A 20,370-nucleotide genomic window follows, 5' to 3' on the forward strand; every position below is an offset into this window, starting at 1 on the left:
ATAGAACAATCTTGTCATTATTTACGTTCCAGGGATCTTCATGTGGCAGTGTTTTAAATAAAAACGAAATATTTTAAATTAATTACAACACATACAATGTACAATTTTAACTTGGTACAATCGGTATAGACAATTAATAAAATTTTATTGCTTCATTTCATGGTTCAACCATAAAACTCGTTAATAATAAATAGTATTTACAAGTTTCCTCAATTGATTTAAAACATTATGTAAAAGAAATGAATAGATTTCCAAAACGAAAATAAAGTTGAAATTGTCTGTTTCTAAGAAAAATATTTCGCCTGACTGGTAGTTGTTCATCAATAAGAGGTCCCTCTATCTTAAAAGTATCCATCTGTTGAAAATAAGAAAACACAATTAAGTAATGTGTCAGAAATATAAAGGTGTACTTTATAAACTATTTCAAATGTTCATGGAATAACTAAAGTAAATAAGTACTGGTTATTAGGATTTAGTGATGTATACCTAGTGACGTTTAATTAGGATTTAGTGATGTATACCTAGTGACGTTTAATTAGGATTTAGTGATGTATACCTAGTGACGTTTAATTAGGATTTAGTAATGTATACCTAGTGACGTTTAATTAGGATTTAGTGATGTATACCTAGTGACGTTTAATTAGGATTTAGTGATGTATACCTAGTGACGTTTAATTAGGATTTAGTGATGTATACCTAGTGACGTTTAATTAGGATTTAGTGATGTATACCTAGTGACGTTTAATTAGGATTTAGTGATGTATACCTAGTGACGTTTAAGGTAAAGATCCATACCACGTAAAATAACGTTATGTGACGTTATTCTCGTTTGTGACGTTATTACGTCAAACGCGCCCGACGCTTATTATATCAAAAATGCCTGACGTCGATTTCACTTACCGTAAAAAAAGGTACATTAATTTCCAAATAAAAGGCATAAATATACGATGTTCAGTTATTTTCCGGGATGCATGATCGAAGGAGAGTTTAAATTTAGATGATTCGTCAAACCGAAAGTACAATAAAGATGGCATGGATGATGGAAGGAAGATTCATTGTCTCGAGTACAAGATAACTAAAAGACTTCGACAATCGGGTCGTTTTTTGTCTCTGTAAATTGAAGAAATACAGAGTAACAAATAAATAGTTCTCTTGTCGAAAGTCATTATCGTTTGCTTACATGTTTGTACATAGGCCTAGTACATAACCAATTTCGAATCACGTACGGCTCAAGTATTCAGGTACCTAAGTACTTTGCTTCAATATTCTGATTTTTAAAAGTCGTTTTTCTCTTCTCGATTGTTTGAATTAAAATATCGTCCTCTGGGGATTGACTCGGGATTTTGAAAAAAATTTTGGAAAACTTTTTTTTACAATGTATATATCATACATAAAACAGTTACTGCACAAATATAAATGTTCTGTTATTTTGTATATCCTTGCACTGAAACATAAAATAATTATTCATAAAAAACAAACAAACAGAATACATTGTGCCAAAAAAAATTCCTTAATACACACATATGCTGAAAATTTAGAAAAATTTGTTTTAAAGCTAGCTAGTGCACAATAACCTTTAGCTACCATTTGTAGTGCTTTGGGTAGTGTATTGGTGCACCTGTCATAAGACTGACAGGTGTCCTGGGTTCGATTCTCTGGAAGTTGAAAAAATACAGAGTAACAAATAAATGGTTCTCTTGTCAAAAGTCATTATCGTTTGCTTACTGGGTATATGCTTGTACGTAGTTACATAACCATTTTCGAACCTTTTGGGCCTCTTGTTATAATATGTTTGCTAAAGCCAATTTCCAAATTGATGACAAAATTACATATTTGTCATCTACGGTATATACAATATGTATAATAAATTAGAAAAACATATGTCGAACAGACCCAAGGGTCTATATCGGATGGGGAAGGGGATATTTCTGTCTTCAAGCACCCATGAATAGTATAGCGATAGATATCAGTAGCTAATAAGATAATGTGGATCCCCAGTGTACTTTTCTAGATCACAATTTTATGCATTACCATGATTACTGTAATGATGGTTAGACTTAAACCCACAAATAGCAATATGACAGTAACAAAGAAGGGAACACATGTATAAGATGATAAATAGGAATGCCTATGAGATCATAGAGGGTGATATAAAAAGGAATAAGGAAAAGGATAAAATTTCAATCAGACAATTCACAAAATCAACTCTGTTTGTTAAGCCGAGTGCTTACAATGTTATAATCATATAATCAGGTTGTTCGTGCATGGTTTAATCATGCATTAATCATTAAAAACAAAGATAACTAGTTTCAATTTAGATTTTATGGATTTATGTCAAGATTGTTGCTTTTTATTTGAATGAAAAATTATTAATACTGTCTCATAAAAGTTATGACATTGTTTTGTTTTTCAAAAACAAATCAATTTTTCAACAGAATTTATTGCATAATTAACTTGACCCTTTGATCACCAAATCAATAAGGGTCTCTCTCGAGCCACAGAGAGTTGCTGTGTAAAATTTCAATGCAAAAGCTCAAAGGCTTCTTGAAAGTGTTACAGACAGACAGAAAGACACATGGACAGATGCACAGACCTAAATTTAGTATCCCCACTTTCAGTGAAAGGGGAGACAATTATATCAGGGTTTTTTTTTTGTTGATGTTAAACTTGGTTTATCAAGATACTTGTAAAAAAAAAAGCATAACTTTCCCAGTGATTATTCAGTTCTTTCTTTTCCTACATAAATAGTTTTTGATATCATATTGAGCTTTATAATATATACACCTACACATTTATCTATTTTAACATCAATATGCACTAAGCAACACAGTTCCAAAAAGCCAGATAATGTATTGGACCAGCATGCAAATCTCATAGCAAACCATTTTCCCCCAAATGAATGAAGAGTCCTCCCGAAACTTATGAGTTAGGATTTTGTGCTGTGTCATGTAGCATGATAAAAAGCTGAAGAAGAAATAAATCTTCTTTTTTTTTTATTTCATTATTAGAATACAATTTTAGAGAAGTATAATTGAACTGCCTAAACTCCAGTACAAGTCAAATTGAACCATCTTGGATGTCCTGATTAAATGTTTTTATTTTAGGCACAGAGCAACAGAAAGAGTTTTTTTTTTTTTTAACTAGACCATGTTCATAATGCATGTATCATTTCTCAGGTACTTTTAATATACAAGTATACATACAAATTAAATATTCAGTACTTATAATGATGTTCATCAGCTCAGACAATTACAGGTTCGAGAATCTGTGTCAAAACTCATGGAACAAATGCTCATTGGATCCATATCAAAATATCACTTTAACACAGAACATTCTATTTACTCAGGGAGTTGTTGACTTTTAAAGCATCATACCAATTTTGCATAGATCGGTTTTTCCAACGAGGGGTCCTGCCGTCCAAGGTCACTTTTAGTACAATTCACTGTTATCTAAATGGACGTTCAGTAAGGCGGGATATTCTTGATGTTATATAATTAGCCTCTAAAATTTACACAGCTTTCAATCATTGTTGAAATATATGTAGCCAGGATAGAAATTCAGGACATATAAGAAAGAAAGATTACCTGTAAGTTGTCTAATGATTGTCAACAACGATTAAAAGTACCTGATGCTATTACTTTTTTAACCAATGAAAATCTATTTGCCATTTGAAAGACACTAGTGCCGAGAATACTACAGCTTACTAAAAGTCCAAGGATGGCAGAGAATAATTGCTTTCTTTTTGATACCAGAGTGTTTTTCATGCATGAGTAGACACAATGACAAAAACTCCGAACTCGACTTTCAATTTTAAATTTTTAAAGAATTTTTTTGAATTTTCATTACATAAAATACCTTGATCAAGGTATTTTAAATATCTTGATAAAGCTATACCTTTAGCGGGGTATTGTGCTGGACCTGATATGTACGGAAAACCTCGATCATTCAGTGTCCCTAGCTCAAGAAGGGGGTCTCTGCCTTCCAAGGATATGATCGCCTATAAGCACGGTGTTTATATTGTTTAAACAAACAAACATTACAAAGTGGAAACACTGAACATATTCATCACTGCGTACATTAATTTTATCTATTTGTATATGGTATATGGATAAAAACATGATAAACAACGTTGCACCTTACTTAGACAGACCCGAAGCATTTCCTGAGATCAGAAACCAGACGTTAAAAAGATGTGGCAAACAAACCACTTATTTGTATCTATGAATAGCGAAAAATGTATTACATAGACACAAAAAGTAGTAAAACGTGCCACTTCTCTAAATTTTTAATCAAATAAATCGCATCCAAACGACCAATGTAGAAACTGAAAGTATTTTCTTCTTTCACTTCCGTCATAACGTCACACATGCGCATGAACGGTTTATAGAATATTCAGAAGATTGAACCCGATTACTATTATGCTTGTGAATCGTGAAAACGAATTTTTGGCCGTCTATGCATTAAATATTCAACTTATGATTTAAACCATACTTATTACTGTTGTATTATCGATAGTTTTAAATATTTCAAGCGATTTTTACACCCAAATCCTAAAAGTATAGATGTTAAAAAGATTTTTCAAATTATCATTTTTCAGCAAATTTGGTATAAAAATGTGAAATTTTCTTGTTTGATGCCCGCTGCCCCACTTAATTTTTATGCCATATAAGGGAGAGAACATTGGAAAATAACATGTTAATTTTAAAAAGAAATCTGTAGTTAGAATATCAAGCAGCAATTTATTTTTACCAGAAATGAACTTTATAATTTTGAGCTAAATATGTTGAATTCGCCCTAAAAAGTACAATTAAATGGATCAGCAGATGTAAAAATTAATTAAACCGTTAAACAAGCATATCCTCTCTACAATTCATATGTTAAATATTTTTATTTGCCTTTAATTTTATAAAGCTAGCATATATTACTCAATTCCTTCATTTTTGTAATTTCTCGAGACAATGTCTATTTTTAGTAACAGTCCTAACAAAAGGAGGCCCGGTTGACCTAAAAATTTACGCAGATATGAAAAGGACAAATACTTAATTCAAATTCTGAGAAGTTTAAACAAAATCTGTAGCTTCGTTATTCTTGTAGCATGGTATGGATCATTACCTTAATTAGGATTTAGTGATGTATACCTTGTGACGTTTAATTAGGATTTAGTGATGTATACCTAGTGACGTTTAATTAGGATTTAGTGATGTATACCTAGTGACGTTTAATTAGGATTTAGTGATGTGTACCTAGTGACGTTTAATTAGGATTTAGTGATGTATACCTAGTAACATTTAATTAGGATTTAGTGAAGTATACCTTGTGACGTTTAATTAGGATTTAGTGATGTATACCTAGTGACGTTTAATTAGGATTTAGTGATGTATACCTAGTGACGTTTAATTAGGATTTAGTGATGTATACCTAGTGACGTTTAATTAGGATTTAGTGATATATACCTAGTGACGTTTAATTAGGATTTAGTGATGTATACCTAGTGACGTTTAATTAGGATTTAGTGATGTATACCTAGTGACGTTTAATTAGGATTTAGTGATGTATACCTAGTGACGTTTAATTAGGATTTAGTGATGTATACCTAGTGACGTTTAATTAGGATTTAGTGATGTGTACCTAGTGACGTTTAATTAGGATTTAGTGATGTATACCTAGTGACGTTTAATTAGGATTTAGTGATGTATACCTAGTAACGTTTAATTAGGATTTAGTGAAGTATACCTTGTGACGTTTAATTAGGATTTAGTGATGTATACCTAGTGACGTTTAATTAGGATTTAGTGATGTATACCTAGTGACGTTTAATTAGGATTTAGTGAAATATACCTAGTGACGTTTAATTAGGATTTAGTGATATATACCTAGTGACGTTTAATTAGGATTTAGTGATGTATACCTAGTGACGTTTAATTAGGATTTAGTGATATATACCTAGTGACGTTTAATTAGGATTTAGTGATGTATACCTAGTGACGTTTAATTAGGATTTAGTGATGTATACCTAGTGACGTTTAATTAGGATTTAGTGATGTATACCTAGTGACGTTTAATTAGGATTTAGTGATGTATACCTAGTGACGTTTAATTAGGATTTAGTGATGTATACCTAGTGACGTTTAATTAGGATTTAGTGATGTATACCTAGTGACGTTTAATTAGGATTTAGTGATGTATACCTAGTGACGTTTAATTAGGATTTAGTGATGTATACCTAGTGACGTTTAATTAGGATTTAGTCATGTATACCTAGTGACGTTTAATTAGGATTTAGTGATGTATACCTAGTGACGTTTAATTAGGATTTAGTGATGTGTACCTAGTGACGTTTAATTAGGATTTAGTGATGTATACCTAGTGACGTTTAATTAGGATTTAGTGATGTATACCTAGTAACGTTTAATTAGGATTTAGTGAAGTATACCTTGTGACGTTTAATTAGGATTTAGTGATGTATACCTAGTGACGTTTAATTAGGATTTAGTGATGTATACCTAGTGACGTTTAATTAGGATTTAGTGAAATATACCTAGTGACGTTTAATTAGGATTTAGTGATATATACCTAGTGACGTTTAATTAGGATTTAGTGATGTATACCTAGTGACGTTTAATTAGGATTTAGTGATATATACCTAGTGACGTTTAATTAGGATTTAGTGATGTATACCTAGTGACGTTTAATTAGGATTTAGTGATGTATACCTAGTGACGTTTAATTAGGATTTAGTGATGTATACCTAGTGACGTTTAATTAGGATTTAGTGATGTATACCTAGTGACGTTTAATTAGGATTTAGTGATGTATACCTAGTGACGTTTAATTAGGATTTAGTGATGTACACCTAGTGACGTTTAATTAGGATTTAGTGATGTATACCTAGTGACGTTTAATTAGGATTTAGTGATGTATACCTAGTGACGTTTAATTAGGATTTAGTGATGTATACCTAGTGACGTTTAATTAGGATTTAGTGATGTATACCTAGTGACGTTTAATTAGGATTTAGTGATGTATACCTAGTGACGTTTAATTAGGATTTAGCGATGTATACCTAGTGACGTTTAATTAGGATTTAGCGATGTATACCTAGTGACGTTTTATCATCATCACAGTCCCCCTGATGGACGTCCCCTCCTCTACTGCTGGGTACCACGGAGTGTCCCAGTCGGCCGGGTACCAGGGACCGTTAAGGAAGCCTCGGTGGCAGCGGTTAAACCACCAGCCGCCTCTCTTGTCATAATTAGCAGCACAGTTCACACTGGACGGGTCGTTATCTCGGTCCTTAGTGGTGAAGGACATCCCTGACAGGTCACGGGTAGGGAATCCAGTGTTTAAGATACTGTCTCCTGTAGGAGTAGAGGCAATCAATCAAAGACATGTGTAATTTATATCATTAATACATGAAATAGATTTAGGATAGTGGGCTTCTGTAAAGAGAAATACTATTTTGAAAAAATTGCAATACAACAACTCCCTTTGCATTTAAAATAGAATCCTTTTTAGTGTAATGATCAATCCCAGGTGGTAAAGGTCACGGGGAATATTTTTAAAATGAATATATGAAGAATCAATATCCTGTCCAGTCTATGCCTTTAAAATACTTGAGAAGCTTCACTCGCAAAATAACGTTATCCCTTTTTTTGTTCACCTGAGCCGAAGGCTCAGGTGAGCTATTCTGATCACATTTTGTCCGTCTGTCTGTCCGTCTGTTCACATTTCCGACTACTTCTCAATAACCACTGGGCTAAATTTATCCAAACTTGGTACAATGCGTCCTTGGGTTTAGGGGAATTAAAATTGTTAAAATTAAGGGCCAGGTCCTCTCATAAGGATAGATAATCACGAAAAGACAAAAATAAGGTGGGGTCATTAAAATATCTTCTCAAGAGCCAATGGGCAAGAAAAGTTAGGTGGAAGCATCCTTGGGTAGTGTAGATTATAAGTTGCTCAAATCATGGTCCCCTGGGGTAGGGCGGGGCCACAATAGGAAATCAAAATTTTACTGAGAAATATGTAGGAAATTTTTTTTTAAATCTTCTTCTCAAGAACTACTTGGCCAGAAAAGCTGAAACTTATGTGGAAGCATCCTGAGGTAGTGTGGATTCTAAATTGTTCAAATTATGACCCCCGGGGGTTGGATGGTGCAACAATGGGGAATCAGAGTTTTAAATCAAAATATATAGGAAAAGTCTTTAGAAATCTTCCTGTCAGGAACCACTGTGTCAGAAAAGATGAAAATATGTGGAAGTATCCTAGAAGTATCCTAGGGTAGTGGTCACCCGCGTGGCGCAGTGGTCAGAGCATCTGCTCTAGAGTAGCGAAGCAAGGAGTGAATCCTTACGTCGCGGGTTCGAATCCCATTGTGGGACATGGAAACCAGCCCTTCGGATGAGACCGTATAAACCGAGGTCCTGTGTCATAGTAAGTGCTGGCACACAAAGATCCCTCCCTGCTCAATGGTGCCGAGTCAAGGACAAAATTTGCAGCTCTCCATCGGCAAATGGTGGCGTCTCCATATGAGTGAAAAATTCTCGAGAGGGACGTTAAACAATATTCATTCAATCCTAGGGTAGTGTAGATTGTAAATTGTTCAAATCATGACCCTGTTCGGTTCGGCGGGGCTACAACAGGGAATCAAAGTTTTACATAGAAATATATAGGAAAAAATCTTCTCAAGAACTACTTGGCCAGAAAAGCTAAAACTTATGTGGAAGCATCCTGCTATAGTGTAGATTGTAAATTGTTCAAATTATAACCCTTGGGGATGGGGCAGGGCCACAACGGGGCATCGAAATTTTACATAACAAGAGGCCCACGGGCCTTATAGGTCACCTGAGAATCATGTAACAACTTTCCAGCGATTGTATTTGGTTCGTTTTTTAAGCCAAAAGCCATGAAATTCACAAATTTTGAAAGAGGCACCATTGCTTATCAAAGGGCAGATTTCAAAGCATTAATTTATTTTTAGTCAACGTACCCCCTTGGTACCCCTGACCCAGCAGCCCTGAAATTATCTATTTTGAAAGAGGCCCCTTTCTTCATTATAAGGCCACCATTTTTTTTATGTTTAGGTTTAGTTATGAACATGAGAATAAAAAAGTCCCGAAGGAGAAGGAAATAAAATTTTCTTTTGATAAATCAATTATTAACATTTGTACATTCTTTTTTTATGCTATCCTATTAGGCTCCTTACCACTGGACACATAATGCTTACAAATAGGAAAGTAGAACATGTAATTGCTTATTTCATCATCTGCCAGTTTGGGCCAGTTGTATAAATTTTGTGATGTTGATCAAAATATATTTTAAAAAAATCGATTCTTTAAAAGTCTTTCTATATATCTTCATTTTTTAATATGTGTTAGGTGAATGTGTAGACATTGTTCTAAAATTTACTTGATGCCTAAAATTATAATCCCTATCATAAAACAGACAGGGAGTATTACATTTTTACAATTAAGTGTAAAATAATTTTTCTGGCTGATACAAATGATACTACATGCTTGTATATATTTGTATATTCTTGCTTTTAATAGTTGAATTTTTTTTTTATTTCTTCAGGTTATTGTTTATTTCTTCCTCAAATGGACTTCACTTCTCCCATAGTTTTATTCATTACATCTGATGCATAAGCAACCCTTTTCTGAAGAATGATGCTTAGACTGTAAGCTATAAAAGAGACCTAAACAATGTCCCTGGCAGTATGCAATAGCTATCACGGGCAGTTTAAAACCTGGGGGAGGAAAATAACTTACAGTTACTTTTGAAACGAATACATAATTATCTCACCAGCATGTCATTGTGCAACAAAGTCGTCAGCATTTTTTTGTCCTTTGAACGGGTGAAACGTTTTGAATGACACTCTTATCGATGTATTTTACACTAAACCAAGCTATCTTCTCAGATCTAGCTTTATTTACCCGCCGTTTCATCGTAAAACCGGAAGTGCGAGTTCGTAAATTTGAAATCTCGATCCCGACTCAAATTTGACATCGGAAAGAAAAAAATTGTTTTATTTTTTTCTAAAAATTCAAAACCTTCAGCGGAGGGTTTGTAAAACTGAAAATAAAATAAATCCTGGCCTTAAATATGTAATTAGATCATTAGCATATTAACCAAGGATAAGATGTTCAAAGAATTCATGCATTTCACTATATAATCATTAGAGCCCCACCCTAAAACAAGAACCCCTGACCCTGGGGCCATAAAATTCACAATTTTGGTAGAGGCACTCTTGCTTATCATAACTATGTACTTAGTTAGTTTATTTAATACCCAGAAGCAGAGAAGAAGATTTTCAAAGAATTCATGTATTTTCATTATATAATCAATAGAGCCCCGCCCTAACACCAGAACCCCTGACACTGGGGCCATAAAATTCACAATTTTGGTAGAGGCACTCTTGCTCATCATAACTATGTACTTAGTTGGTTTATTTAATACCCAGGAGCAGAGAAGAAGATTTTCAAAGAAATAATGCATTTTCACTACCTAATTATTTAGCCCCCCCCCCCCAGCACTAGAACCCCTGACCCCAGGGCCATGAATTTCACAATTTTGGTAGAGGACCCATTGCTGATCACAATCATGCAAACAGTTTGACTGCTTGATGTCCAGGAGTAAAGAAGAAGATTTTTAAAGATTTGCATTAATTTTAGTGGTTTTGGTCCCACCCCTCAGGCCCCAGGGTGGCAGGGATCATGAAATTCACAATTTTTGTTCCCCTTCACCCATAGATGCTTTGTGCTAAATTTGGTTGAAATTGGTTTAGTGGTTGCAGAGAAAAAGCTGAAAATGTTCAAATGTTAACGCACGACGAACGACGACGGACGAAAACAGATAGCAATAGGTCACCTGAGTTTACTCAGGTGACCTAAAAATATATAGGTAAAATCTTTAAACATCTTCTTCTCAAGAACCACTGGGCCAGAAAAGCTGAAACTTAAGTGGAAGCAACTTGGGGTAATATGGATTTTAAATCGTCCAAATTATGACCAAATTGTCAAAATAGGTATTACAAGGGGAAATCTTAAGAATAGCATCGTAAAAGTTTCTCAGGTGAGCTATGTGCCCCATGGGCCTCTTTTTATGGTGCCAAGATACATCTTCGACTCACGAATATATTTCTCGCAATTTGCCGTCTAAAAACCATTTTACATGTAGCCATACTTTATACTCGCGTTAAATAAGAAATTTACAGTATGTTAATATAGGATCTCTCATGAATTGGGGTGTTGCTAAAACGCGGAACGGAAAACGGAACGGAAAGCGGAACGGAAAACGGAATATATTATTTTGGATTAAATCACTTAAAATACACAAATTTTATCATAAACGATATATCTTGTACATATTCAATCCCCCACTATTAAATACAAGTTGATTTTGTCATGATAAGTCTCTTGTTTACGAAAATCGCTAACACAACAGTCACCTAGAATCGAATTTGAAAAAGGGGTGGGGGTGGGTAAACGAACTTGAAAAGTATTTGACAAGCAAAAAGAAAAAGAGAAGACAATTGTTTGATTCAGGAGGGGGGATAAGTTCCAACTCCAACATCTTCCAGAACTATTTTTTTTACTCTAATTTACTACATTAATTACATTCACAAAAAGTGTGAGGATGTCAACTTGAACGAACATTTCCGTAGTAAAAAGGTTATGACTGGGGGAGCAAATATTTGATATCTAGATTGACCATGGAAAGAGGAATAAAATTAAAAAAAAATATATTAAGATATTACGTGTAGGGCAAACCTTTACGGCAAGCTCGAATTAACATCTCTTATATATACACTGGTTGTTAAAAATGTTATTCAAAAGAGTCGCTTTCTATATATATATATAAATTCGATCTGGATAGACAAAGTTGGAAAACTTTCATGTGGTAGATATAATGCAGAATCTTTGCCTTCAATGAAGTTAAATTTTGTTTGTTTGCGGTACATATGTGTGTGTGTTGGGAAGGGGGGAGGGTATATGAGTGACCACGTAAAAAATGAGTTTGTTTTCCCGCTCATCGGAAAGGTCTGAGAAGTTGTAGTAGGTCATCCTCACAATGACAAGGGTTTGTGATTTCTCGAACTCGGGAGTTCGAGAAATCACAAACCCTTGACATTGTGAGGATGGTAATAGGTCTACCCCCCTTTTTTGTGTCCTAATATACGTAAGATTTAATAAATCAATTTTAAATGTGGCTGTGGGCCCCTACCCAGACCCGAAACTGTCACGCCCCATTTCATGATTCGCGAATTCGACACTGCGTGCATAATCTGAATATCATATCCAGTTATTTTTGTCTTTACAGACATTGACATTTGAAACAAATTGAAATGGGGGGGGGGGGTCAGTATGAAATTTCCAACATACAAAAAATTTGACATGAAAAAAAAAACAAAACACAAAAAAAACGGGGGTATATGTCCTTTGCCGAAACACAAAATTCCTATTTTGTGTGTGTGTTGGGGGGGGGGTCGAATTTCTTCCTGTTGAGAGGGGGGGGGGGCATCGCTTGTACACCAGTTCTGAACGGAGGGTGTGTATGACTCATGAATATATAACAGTTTACAATAAATTTTTATAAGAAATGAATTTTACACCAAGAATATTGCTCTTTTATCTGATTTATATCGAATTTATGTTAATTGTTTGACTAAAATTTTCCGTTTTCCGTTCCGTTCCGTTTTCCGTTCCGCGTTTTAGCAACACCCCATGAATTGTAGTTGGATATCAATTTCACCAACGAATATTTGATTTAAAACATTATGTAAGAGAAATGAAGACTTTCCAAGACTTAACGAGGAAATGAAATAACACAAAGAGTTAGATAACAATCATATACAGCTGCAAAGCAAGGGGTATTCTTTTTATCCCATGTTTCACACATCATTATTAATGTTTTACACTGTTTTGTAAAAGAATCTACTTTACTAACTTTATCACTATAACTCAAATCTCATTGTGACGTCACAGCTGCGATTATCAAAGAAAAATCAACGAGTCACATCTTGTCGACATAACATATCAAACACGCACTGTAAAATTTCTATTCCTTGGTAGTTTAAAATGTAAATTTTAGAAAAAATATATCAAAAACAACCAAGCTTAAAAACATTGGCGGATCAATGATCGCTAAAACGTGAAATTATTTAAAGACGGTTTCAAAATATTATATGTGTATATAAAGTATATATATTAAAAAAGATGTGTTTGTGAAACACTGATGCCCCCGTATGGCAGTTTTTTGTGAGGGTTGAAGTTTCTCAACGGAATACACCTGTGAAATATGAAAAACCAACCCACTCAAAAGTTATGGACAAGGTTAAAGTTTGTGCGGAAAAACAGACGGACGATCCGGACAAAAAGTATAAACCCAAGAATCTTCGATTACGGGGGCATAAAACATAATCTTTGTCAACAACAAAGTTCAGCAATCTGTCTATGGATATAAGTATTATGATTGCATACTTTATTTAATAACCAAGCCTGAATACACTTACCTAAGGCACCTGTAGCTGGCGCCGCTAGGAAGAGTTGATATTTCTCTGTTTCACTGGAGACGGAGAATCGGTCGTACAGTTCATACAGCGTTGTACCATTCTGGAGAGTGATGGACACGTATAGGAAGGAGTTGTAGTCTTTTGTTAACTGATGGATTAAGTCATTTCCTGCATTAAGATATATTAGAAATCAATAGAAAAGTCTACTGAATACAATTATTTCAGTTTTGAATATGAATCGTTAAACCTTAATGAAAAATCAAATTCCTGAACTGTAAAATATGTTAATTTTCGTATCTTTAAAACCATGCCATGCAGCTTTCATAATTATCATATAAGATATCATTACATTACCATAAGTAGGAATCCTCAAATACATATTACCCATGGCAAGTGTGATATTTTGTCAAATTTTGAAGCCAATGAATTCCTATTTGAAAGCTCTTATTACTTACCAACCCAGACATCCTGTTCTGGTGAACCGAAACCATTTTTATATGCTGTCCAATCCAGGTCAAAACTCACAGATCCGTTGACGCGTTTTTGGATTGCCTTTAAATGTCAACAAGAAAAGCAATACAATTCATTGTTTCAAACAATTGTATGATCAATATGTTATAACGTGAAGTAAACTTATTTATACGTTTCCCATCCTATATTCTTTTGAACAAGATAAACACTGAATGTAAGTTATATAGTTCCTTCTAATTACCGTCCAACCTCCACCCATTATCTCCATCTGACAGTACACCCTGACGGGACTGGTGATGGTGCCGTGGGGGTAGATGTCGTAAACACCAGAATCAAAGTAACCGTCTCCATGGAGATCCTTACAGTCTATGGGCATAACTGGAAAAAAAAATTGTCTCTGATGAGACTGTAGTTCTACTGGTTTGTACGAATAACAAAGGGAAATGTATCACTTGGATTTGAAAATTTGCATCAGGCTGCAATAAACAGAATTATGTATCTTAGTGTAGTCTACCTGTGTGCTACTAGCGTTTTAAAGGAATTTCACACAAATTTTTACTTTTAGAAACCATGGCAGCACCGTTCAACAAAATCTGATGCACTAAATTATGTACTTTAGTGTAGGCTACTTGTGTGGCTGTGCTAAGATATATTGAATTCAGACCAAAACTGTAGGTGTAACATTTAAAAAATTGTTTGCAGACAGACGTGCGAATGACGGACACCTTACTGTCGCATAAGCTTTTCTGGTCTCTGACTAGTAGAGTTAAAAAAACATGTTTTAGAGGATATCTGCGAGATACATTAATTGTTGAAGATAACATGTGAGCAACGATGTAGCTACAATGTAGATTATGTTAAGCGCTTTCTCATTATCGTAAATTATTTTTTGTTTTCTCATGGCATTTTAAAGTTTTGAAGCTATCATTTGTTTTACGATTTTTTTTAATCAGTACAAATAAGCCCATTTTTTTGTTGGAAATTTAAACATTATTTATATTTCTTAATGTTAAAGAGGAATTCACTTCTAAATAAGATTATGTTAAAAGTTGTGAAGAGTTGAAGAGTATTATTTTTTCCCTTTGCCAGATTACGACAAGGGGACATACGGTAAATCGAACCGGACGACTGGGGGTGTTTTCTCCTTCATGGCACAGGACTCTACTTCAGCTTTCATGACAGTTATAACAAACTAACATTTTGAGTAGCTAGCATAAAGAACTCTCTTTTTAGATTATTTAATCAATTACAAGCTATATTTTTCTCAGTGTTAAGAACGATACACTGCCATCAAATGTACATAGACACCGAATTGAAGTGACTGTTTTCTTAATTTTCTGACATATAATATCATGACTTATATACTGCAATAACACTTCCTAAGAAAATTTAAAAAAAAATTAAATTCCGAAGTTATTGAAACTTCGTATTTCTGGACTGATTTGATTGACACATTCTTGCACCTGTGTTGATCCATCTCTCCTCAAAGGCCCCGAGTGCCGAGTATAGGTATAGATTTGCATCTCCATCGACAGAGAGGTTAAAACAACAAACAAGCAAACAGTCAGGAAATATATAAAAGTTATACATACAGTCCTGTAAGTAGTATCTCCAGCCCTCCTCTCTGGACACTCCAGACGTGAACATCTCCTTGTGGGTCCGACATTTCTTCATCTGAGGATTGAATCCAAAGACGCTACAATTCCTTAGACAGCGCGCCGCACACTGTATATCCGATTTAGCATTGTATTCTCCTAGAAGTTCCTCATTTGATTTCCTATCATCCTTTTCCGGTTTTGCTGTATATTTCCGCGAGATAAGGGAAGAGTTAGACACCGCAAAGAAGACAAAAATTAAATAGATAGCCCAAAGAGCGCCCATATCGCAATTTGTAGTTTAAACTTCCTCCTGCGTACCTGCAAGATTTTGTAGTATAAGATACCGAACACTTGATATAAATATTAAAGCATATATCAGTTACTGAAAAGTCATTGGCTGACTGTTAGGTCTCCGTTTGTTTCAATCATTAAAATATTGATTTATTTTGTTTCAAAATCATTGCGACGTTTGTAATGTTTACTTAATTATTTGAGATAAATACAATTATTCCTCCTCCCGATTTCCCTAATACATCCCTTTTTCTCAAAATTAAATCTATCGATAACAGAAGCGTAAGCTGACAATTTTAGGCCAGATGACAAATATTAATATTCCCAAATTTAAAACCTTTTTTGATGAGCCCAAAATTAAATGATTATAAATTTGATTTTTTTTCTGTGGCTTCTCGTTATTTCAGGATAAATTAGTAGGTAAGGCTGTTTAAAATTAATTCTACGTTTAACGTCACATCTAAAGTTCAAAACCTACGAGGGAGGGAGGAAAAAAATAAACAAACAAAATTTTCAAACAAGTGTGAATTTATTCAAATTAACCTATTCAGTACATTAAAAACATTACAATTAAGTAATAAGAGCATTTAATTGATATGACACCTAAGATTAATTTCCCAAGGAGAGTTTTTCCTTAGTATGTAAATCAGTTTGAGTCCTATTGTTAGCAAACAATGTAGTCTAAGACTGAATGTGCAGGAAAGTGACTTTTAACTAGGCCTCAGTTGTCCTTTGGATTTATATTGCCACACATCCATGGTACCCTGGAGGTAAATGCTTCTTCTTGTGGGAAAAGTTGATCAATATCTACAATCAAAATTATTGATGACAATATTTAAAAGTGTTCATGTTGAAATATCCTCAAATTGAATTATGTCGTATTTTTTCTTAGTACTAGATCTACTAGCATTAAGTTTTGAAAGTGTGAATACTAATATTTGGACCATACTGATAGCTGTTAGATTATCTTTAATACCTTGAATTCCACACAAAAGACAGGATTCTTCACATCTTGGAATACCCCAATTACTTTCCTTACTCTCCTTAACTTGAAAGGCCCTATCTTCGGTAAGCTTCTCCCTACTCAAATGGTTATGACAAGTATATTATCTTTCCCAAAAATTGTAGCTATTTGTAGGTACATAAATTATGAAGAAATCAATTACTTTATTCATTACTGTTCCTTTCGATTTTTACAGGAATATTTTTAATATGAAACATATTCACTGTATATAAATCTTGGTTTTTGGCACAGTTTCCACTCAGTAAAAAAAATTTTTCGATTCTCTCCAAAATACAATGAAAAGTTCAGCCAATAGAATCATGAACTGAGAGTCTGTCACTGTCAGTCTGTACATATGATTCGAAGACTGACAAAAAAAATCAACAAACAAGACTTTGTCATTAATATAACCATAAAATAATATATTTTTTACTTACATTTATGGTCCAAAACTCTTTAATTCTCTAGTTTTCATTAATAAGACACCAACTGCCTTAACTGCGGCTATCAAAGCACATTTTCTGTCACTACGGGAATCAGAATTCAGTCGCTAATTGAAGAACCAAACCGGAACGGACATACGGAATTCCGAATTGTTTGTTTTTTTCAAAGACGATTTTCTCATAAACCTACGCGCGCGGGTGACGTTAAACGTAGTTTTAATTTTAAACAGCCTAAGAATTTCTCTTTGATAAAATCTTTATCTTAACCCGATCTTAATGATTCATCAGTAACTGTATTGCGTGAATTACAGAGATATGAGCATTTGCACGACATTTCATCACATTCATCACAAAGATTTTCTAAAATACTTCAGGGTTTGATTTTAAGAGGAATGGTTTTTCGGCAATTTCTTCTTTGCCAAATTCCTAAAAGGAACAATGTTTTGCTTGAAGTCCCTAAGAGTTGCAGTTTCAGCGAACAATTTTACACACATGCCAACAATTCTGTGAGAAATGACCATTTTCACCGCAATAAAAACACATATTCACATTAACAGTTGCATTTTCTGTCTCATTCAGATGACGAATTTATATGACGTTTAATGTGGGTTACTTAGGATTTCAAAAGTGGAGATGTTCCATTGTCGGATAAATGAATCCCATGATTCCATAATATATCTGATATTTTGAATTCATTTAGTAGTAGATCATGTTAACACAACAAATGCTTTATCAAAAGAATTTACAAAATTTTGATGATTGTCCAATTAATTGCACCTCGACATTTACATTGAAGTCTATGTGCAGCGCATGTTTGATCGGATATTGTAAAATTAAATTTGAATTTCAAACAAATATCTTGATGAAAGTATGCCCAAACTCCCTCTTTATTTAACTATGAAATAAAATGAATTATTTACCGCCAGAATACTGAGAAATTAAACATTTTCTTTTCATCAAGGACAGAAAATTCTTCAAAAACTTTTAACGTGCAAAATGACTGTCTCCTTACATGTTTTTAGTCTTGTGAATTTGGTAAATTTCACTTTTATCGTTATCTAGCGATGCTTTACTATTTTGAATTTTTTCATTCTTTATACATTTAATACACTAACTACAGACATTTTTTATCGTTTCATTCATTGGAGTACCATCAGAATCCCGCCTTGTTGGTATGTCCGATACAAATATCTTGGTACTTAGGATCTCTTGATTTTGAGCACACTCTAAGTGAGATTAAATTCACTGGTCTCGAATTCTCCGTTGTTGAGAGCATCATTACCTTCGACAAGCAGGATATTCCAGAATATTTCACTGATACGGAGACGTCACCATTGCCGGTGAAGGGCTGCAAATTTAGGCCTATGCTCGGTACTTACGGCCTTTGAGCAGGGAGGGATCTTTATCGTGCCACACCTGCTGTGACACGGGGCCTCGGTTGATACGGTCTCATCCGAAGGACCACCCCATTTAGTCGCCTTTTACGACTAGCAATGGGGTACTGAGAACCTATTCTAACCCGGATCCCCACGGGGCTAAAATCAAACAAAAGAACAAATATTTAGATATTTTTCGATCAAAATATTTATATTATTTTGTTGTAAGAAAATTTGAGTTATGTTCCTTTATTTCGATGTTCCTGAAGATGTTGCACGACGGTGAATAATCATATAGAGAAAAATTTGCCTAGTCTGGTCATTAAAAAGAATAGTCCTGGTGTTTTGAAACATTTCATTTGGAAGCACATTAGATAACAAAGATTTATAAGGTCCCGAAGTTAAAATTATTCTTCAGGTTACAACTTCGAATCGTTACAATTTGTAAGTCTGAGAATTATAGTAACTCTTTGTTTTTGTTTACGATAAAATTAAAAATGGCACATTAAATAACCAGAAGTCTCTGTCGAGACTGTAGCTCTACTGGTTTATACTTAAAACAAAGGAAGAGAAAAGTAGCAGTTGGGACTTGAGACTTTAAATCAGCAATAAATAGAAAAATGATCCTTGCCACTCATCAAAATAAAAACCAATGCACAGAATTATGTATCTTAGTATAGTCTACTTGTGTGCCAAGTTATACTGAAATCAGACCAAAACTGCAGGAGGAGTAGCATTTTGAAAGAATTTCACAGAAATTTCTATTTTTAGTAACCATGGCAACATTGTTCATTGAAATCAAAAACCGATGCACAGAATTATGTATCTTAGTGTAGTCTACTTGTATGCCAAGTTATATCAAAATGAGACCAAAACTGTAGGAGGAGTAGCATTTTGAAAGAATTTCACAGAAATTTCTATTTTTAGTAACCACGGCAACACCGTTTATTGAAATCAAAAACCGATGCACAGAATTATGTATCTTAGTGTAGTCTACTTGTGTGCCAAGTTATACTGAAATCGGACCAAATCTATAGGAGGAGTAGCATTTTGAAAGAATTTCAAAGAAATTTCTATTTTTAGTAACCAATGCAACACCGTTCATCGAAATCAAAAACCGATGCACAGAATTATGTATCTTAGTGTAGTCTACTTGTGTGCCAAGTTATAATGAAATTGGACCAAAACTGTAGGAGGAGTAGCATTTTGAAAGAATTTCACAGAAATTTCTATTTTTAGTAACCACGGCAACACCGTTTATCGAAATCAAAAACCGATGCACAGAATTATGTATCTTAGTGTAGTCTACTTGTGTGCCAAGTTATACTGAAATCGGACCAAATCTGTAGGAGGAGTAGCATTTTGAAAGAATTTCAAAGAAATTTCTATTTTTAGTAACCACGACAACACCGTTCATCGAAATCAAAAACCGATGCACAGAATTATGTATTTTAGTGTAGTCTACTTTTGTGCCAAGTTATATTGAAATCTGACCAAAACTGTAGGAGGAGTAGCATTTTGAAAGAATTTCACAGAAATTTCTATTTTTAGTAACCACGGCAACACCGTTCATCGAAATTAAAAACCGATGCACAAAATTATGTATCTTAGTGTAGTCTACTTGTGTGCCAAGTTATATTGAAATCGGACCAAAACTGTAGGAGGAGTAGCATTTTGA

General features: G+C 34.1%; 1 protein-coding gene and 1 long non-coding RNA gene across 2 annotated transcripts; both read right to left on the reverse strand.

Annotated features, from left to right (window-relative positions):
* Window positions 1-212: 212 nt before the first annotated feature.
* Window positions 213-15,862, reverse strand: LOC134252438 (ryncolin-2-like). Its single transcript, XM_062734929.1, has 6 exons — window positions 15,574-15,862; window positions 14,223-14,359; window positions 13,966-14,062; window positions 13,511-13,678; window positions 7,099-7,358; window positions 213-355 (listed from the first exon to the last, which is right to left on the reverse strand). The coding sequence occupies exons 1-5, from the start codon at window positions 15,860-15,862 to the stop codon at window positions 7,099-7,101; spliced, it is 951 nt and encodes a 316-aa protein (XP_062590913.1). The 3' UTR covers window positions 213-355.
* Window positions 15,863-16,420: 558 nt separating this feature from the next.
* On the reverse strand, window positions 16,421-17,397 carry LOC134252440 (uncharacterized). Its single transcript, XR_009988969.1, has 3 exons — window positions 17,311-17,397; window positions 16,847-16,950; window positions 16,421-16,677 (listed from the first exon to the last, which is right to left on the reverse strand). It is a non-coding gene; the product is annotated as an uncharacterized LOC134252440 (long non-coding RNA).
* Window positions 17,398-20,370: the final 2,973 nt, after the last annotated feature.

This window comes from Saccostrea cucullata, unplaced genomic scaffold (genome assembly GCF_032062105.1).
Source record: "Saccostrea cucullata isolate Sc308-1 unplaced genomic scaffold, CSIRO_AGI_Scuc_v1 ctg4472, whole genome shotgun sequence".
Classification (NCBI taxonomy): Eukaryota; Metazoa; Mollusca; class Bivalvia; order Ostreida; family Ostreidae; genus Saccostrea; species Saccostrea cuccullata.

Bases quoted from the DNA above. Each gene is read 5' to 3' on its own strand.
- LOC134252438 (XM_062734929.1), bottom strand. From the start codon at position 15,862: ATGGGCGCTCTTTGGGCTATCTATTTAATTTTTGTCTTCTTTGCGGTG. The intron at 14,360-15,573 runs GTATGTATAACT...TTTTTTTTCCAG, and splicing joins GAGATACTACTTACAGGACT to TTATGCCCATAGACTGTAAG. The intron at 14,063-14,222 runs GTAATTAGAAGG...TGACATTTAAAG, and splicing joins TAATGGGTGGAGGTTGGACG to GCAATCCAAAAACGCGTCAA.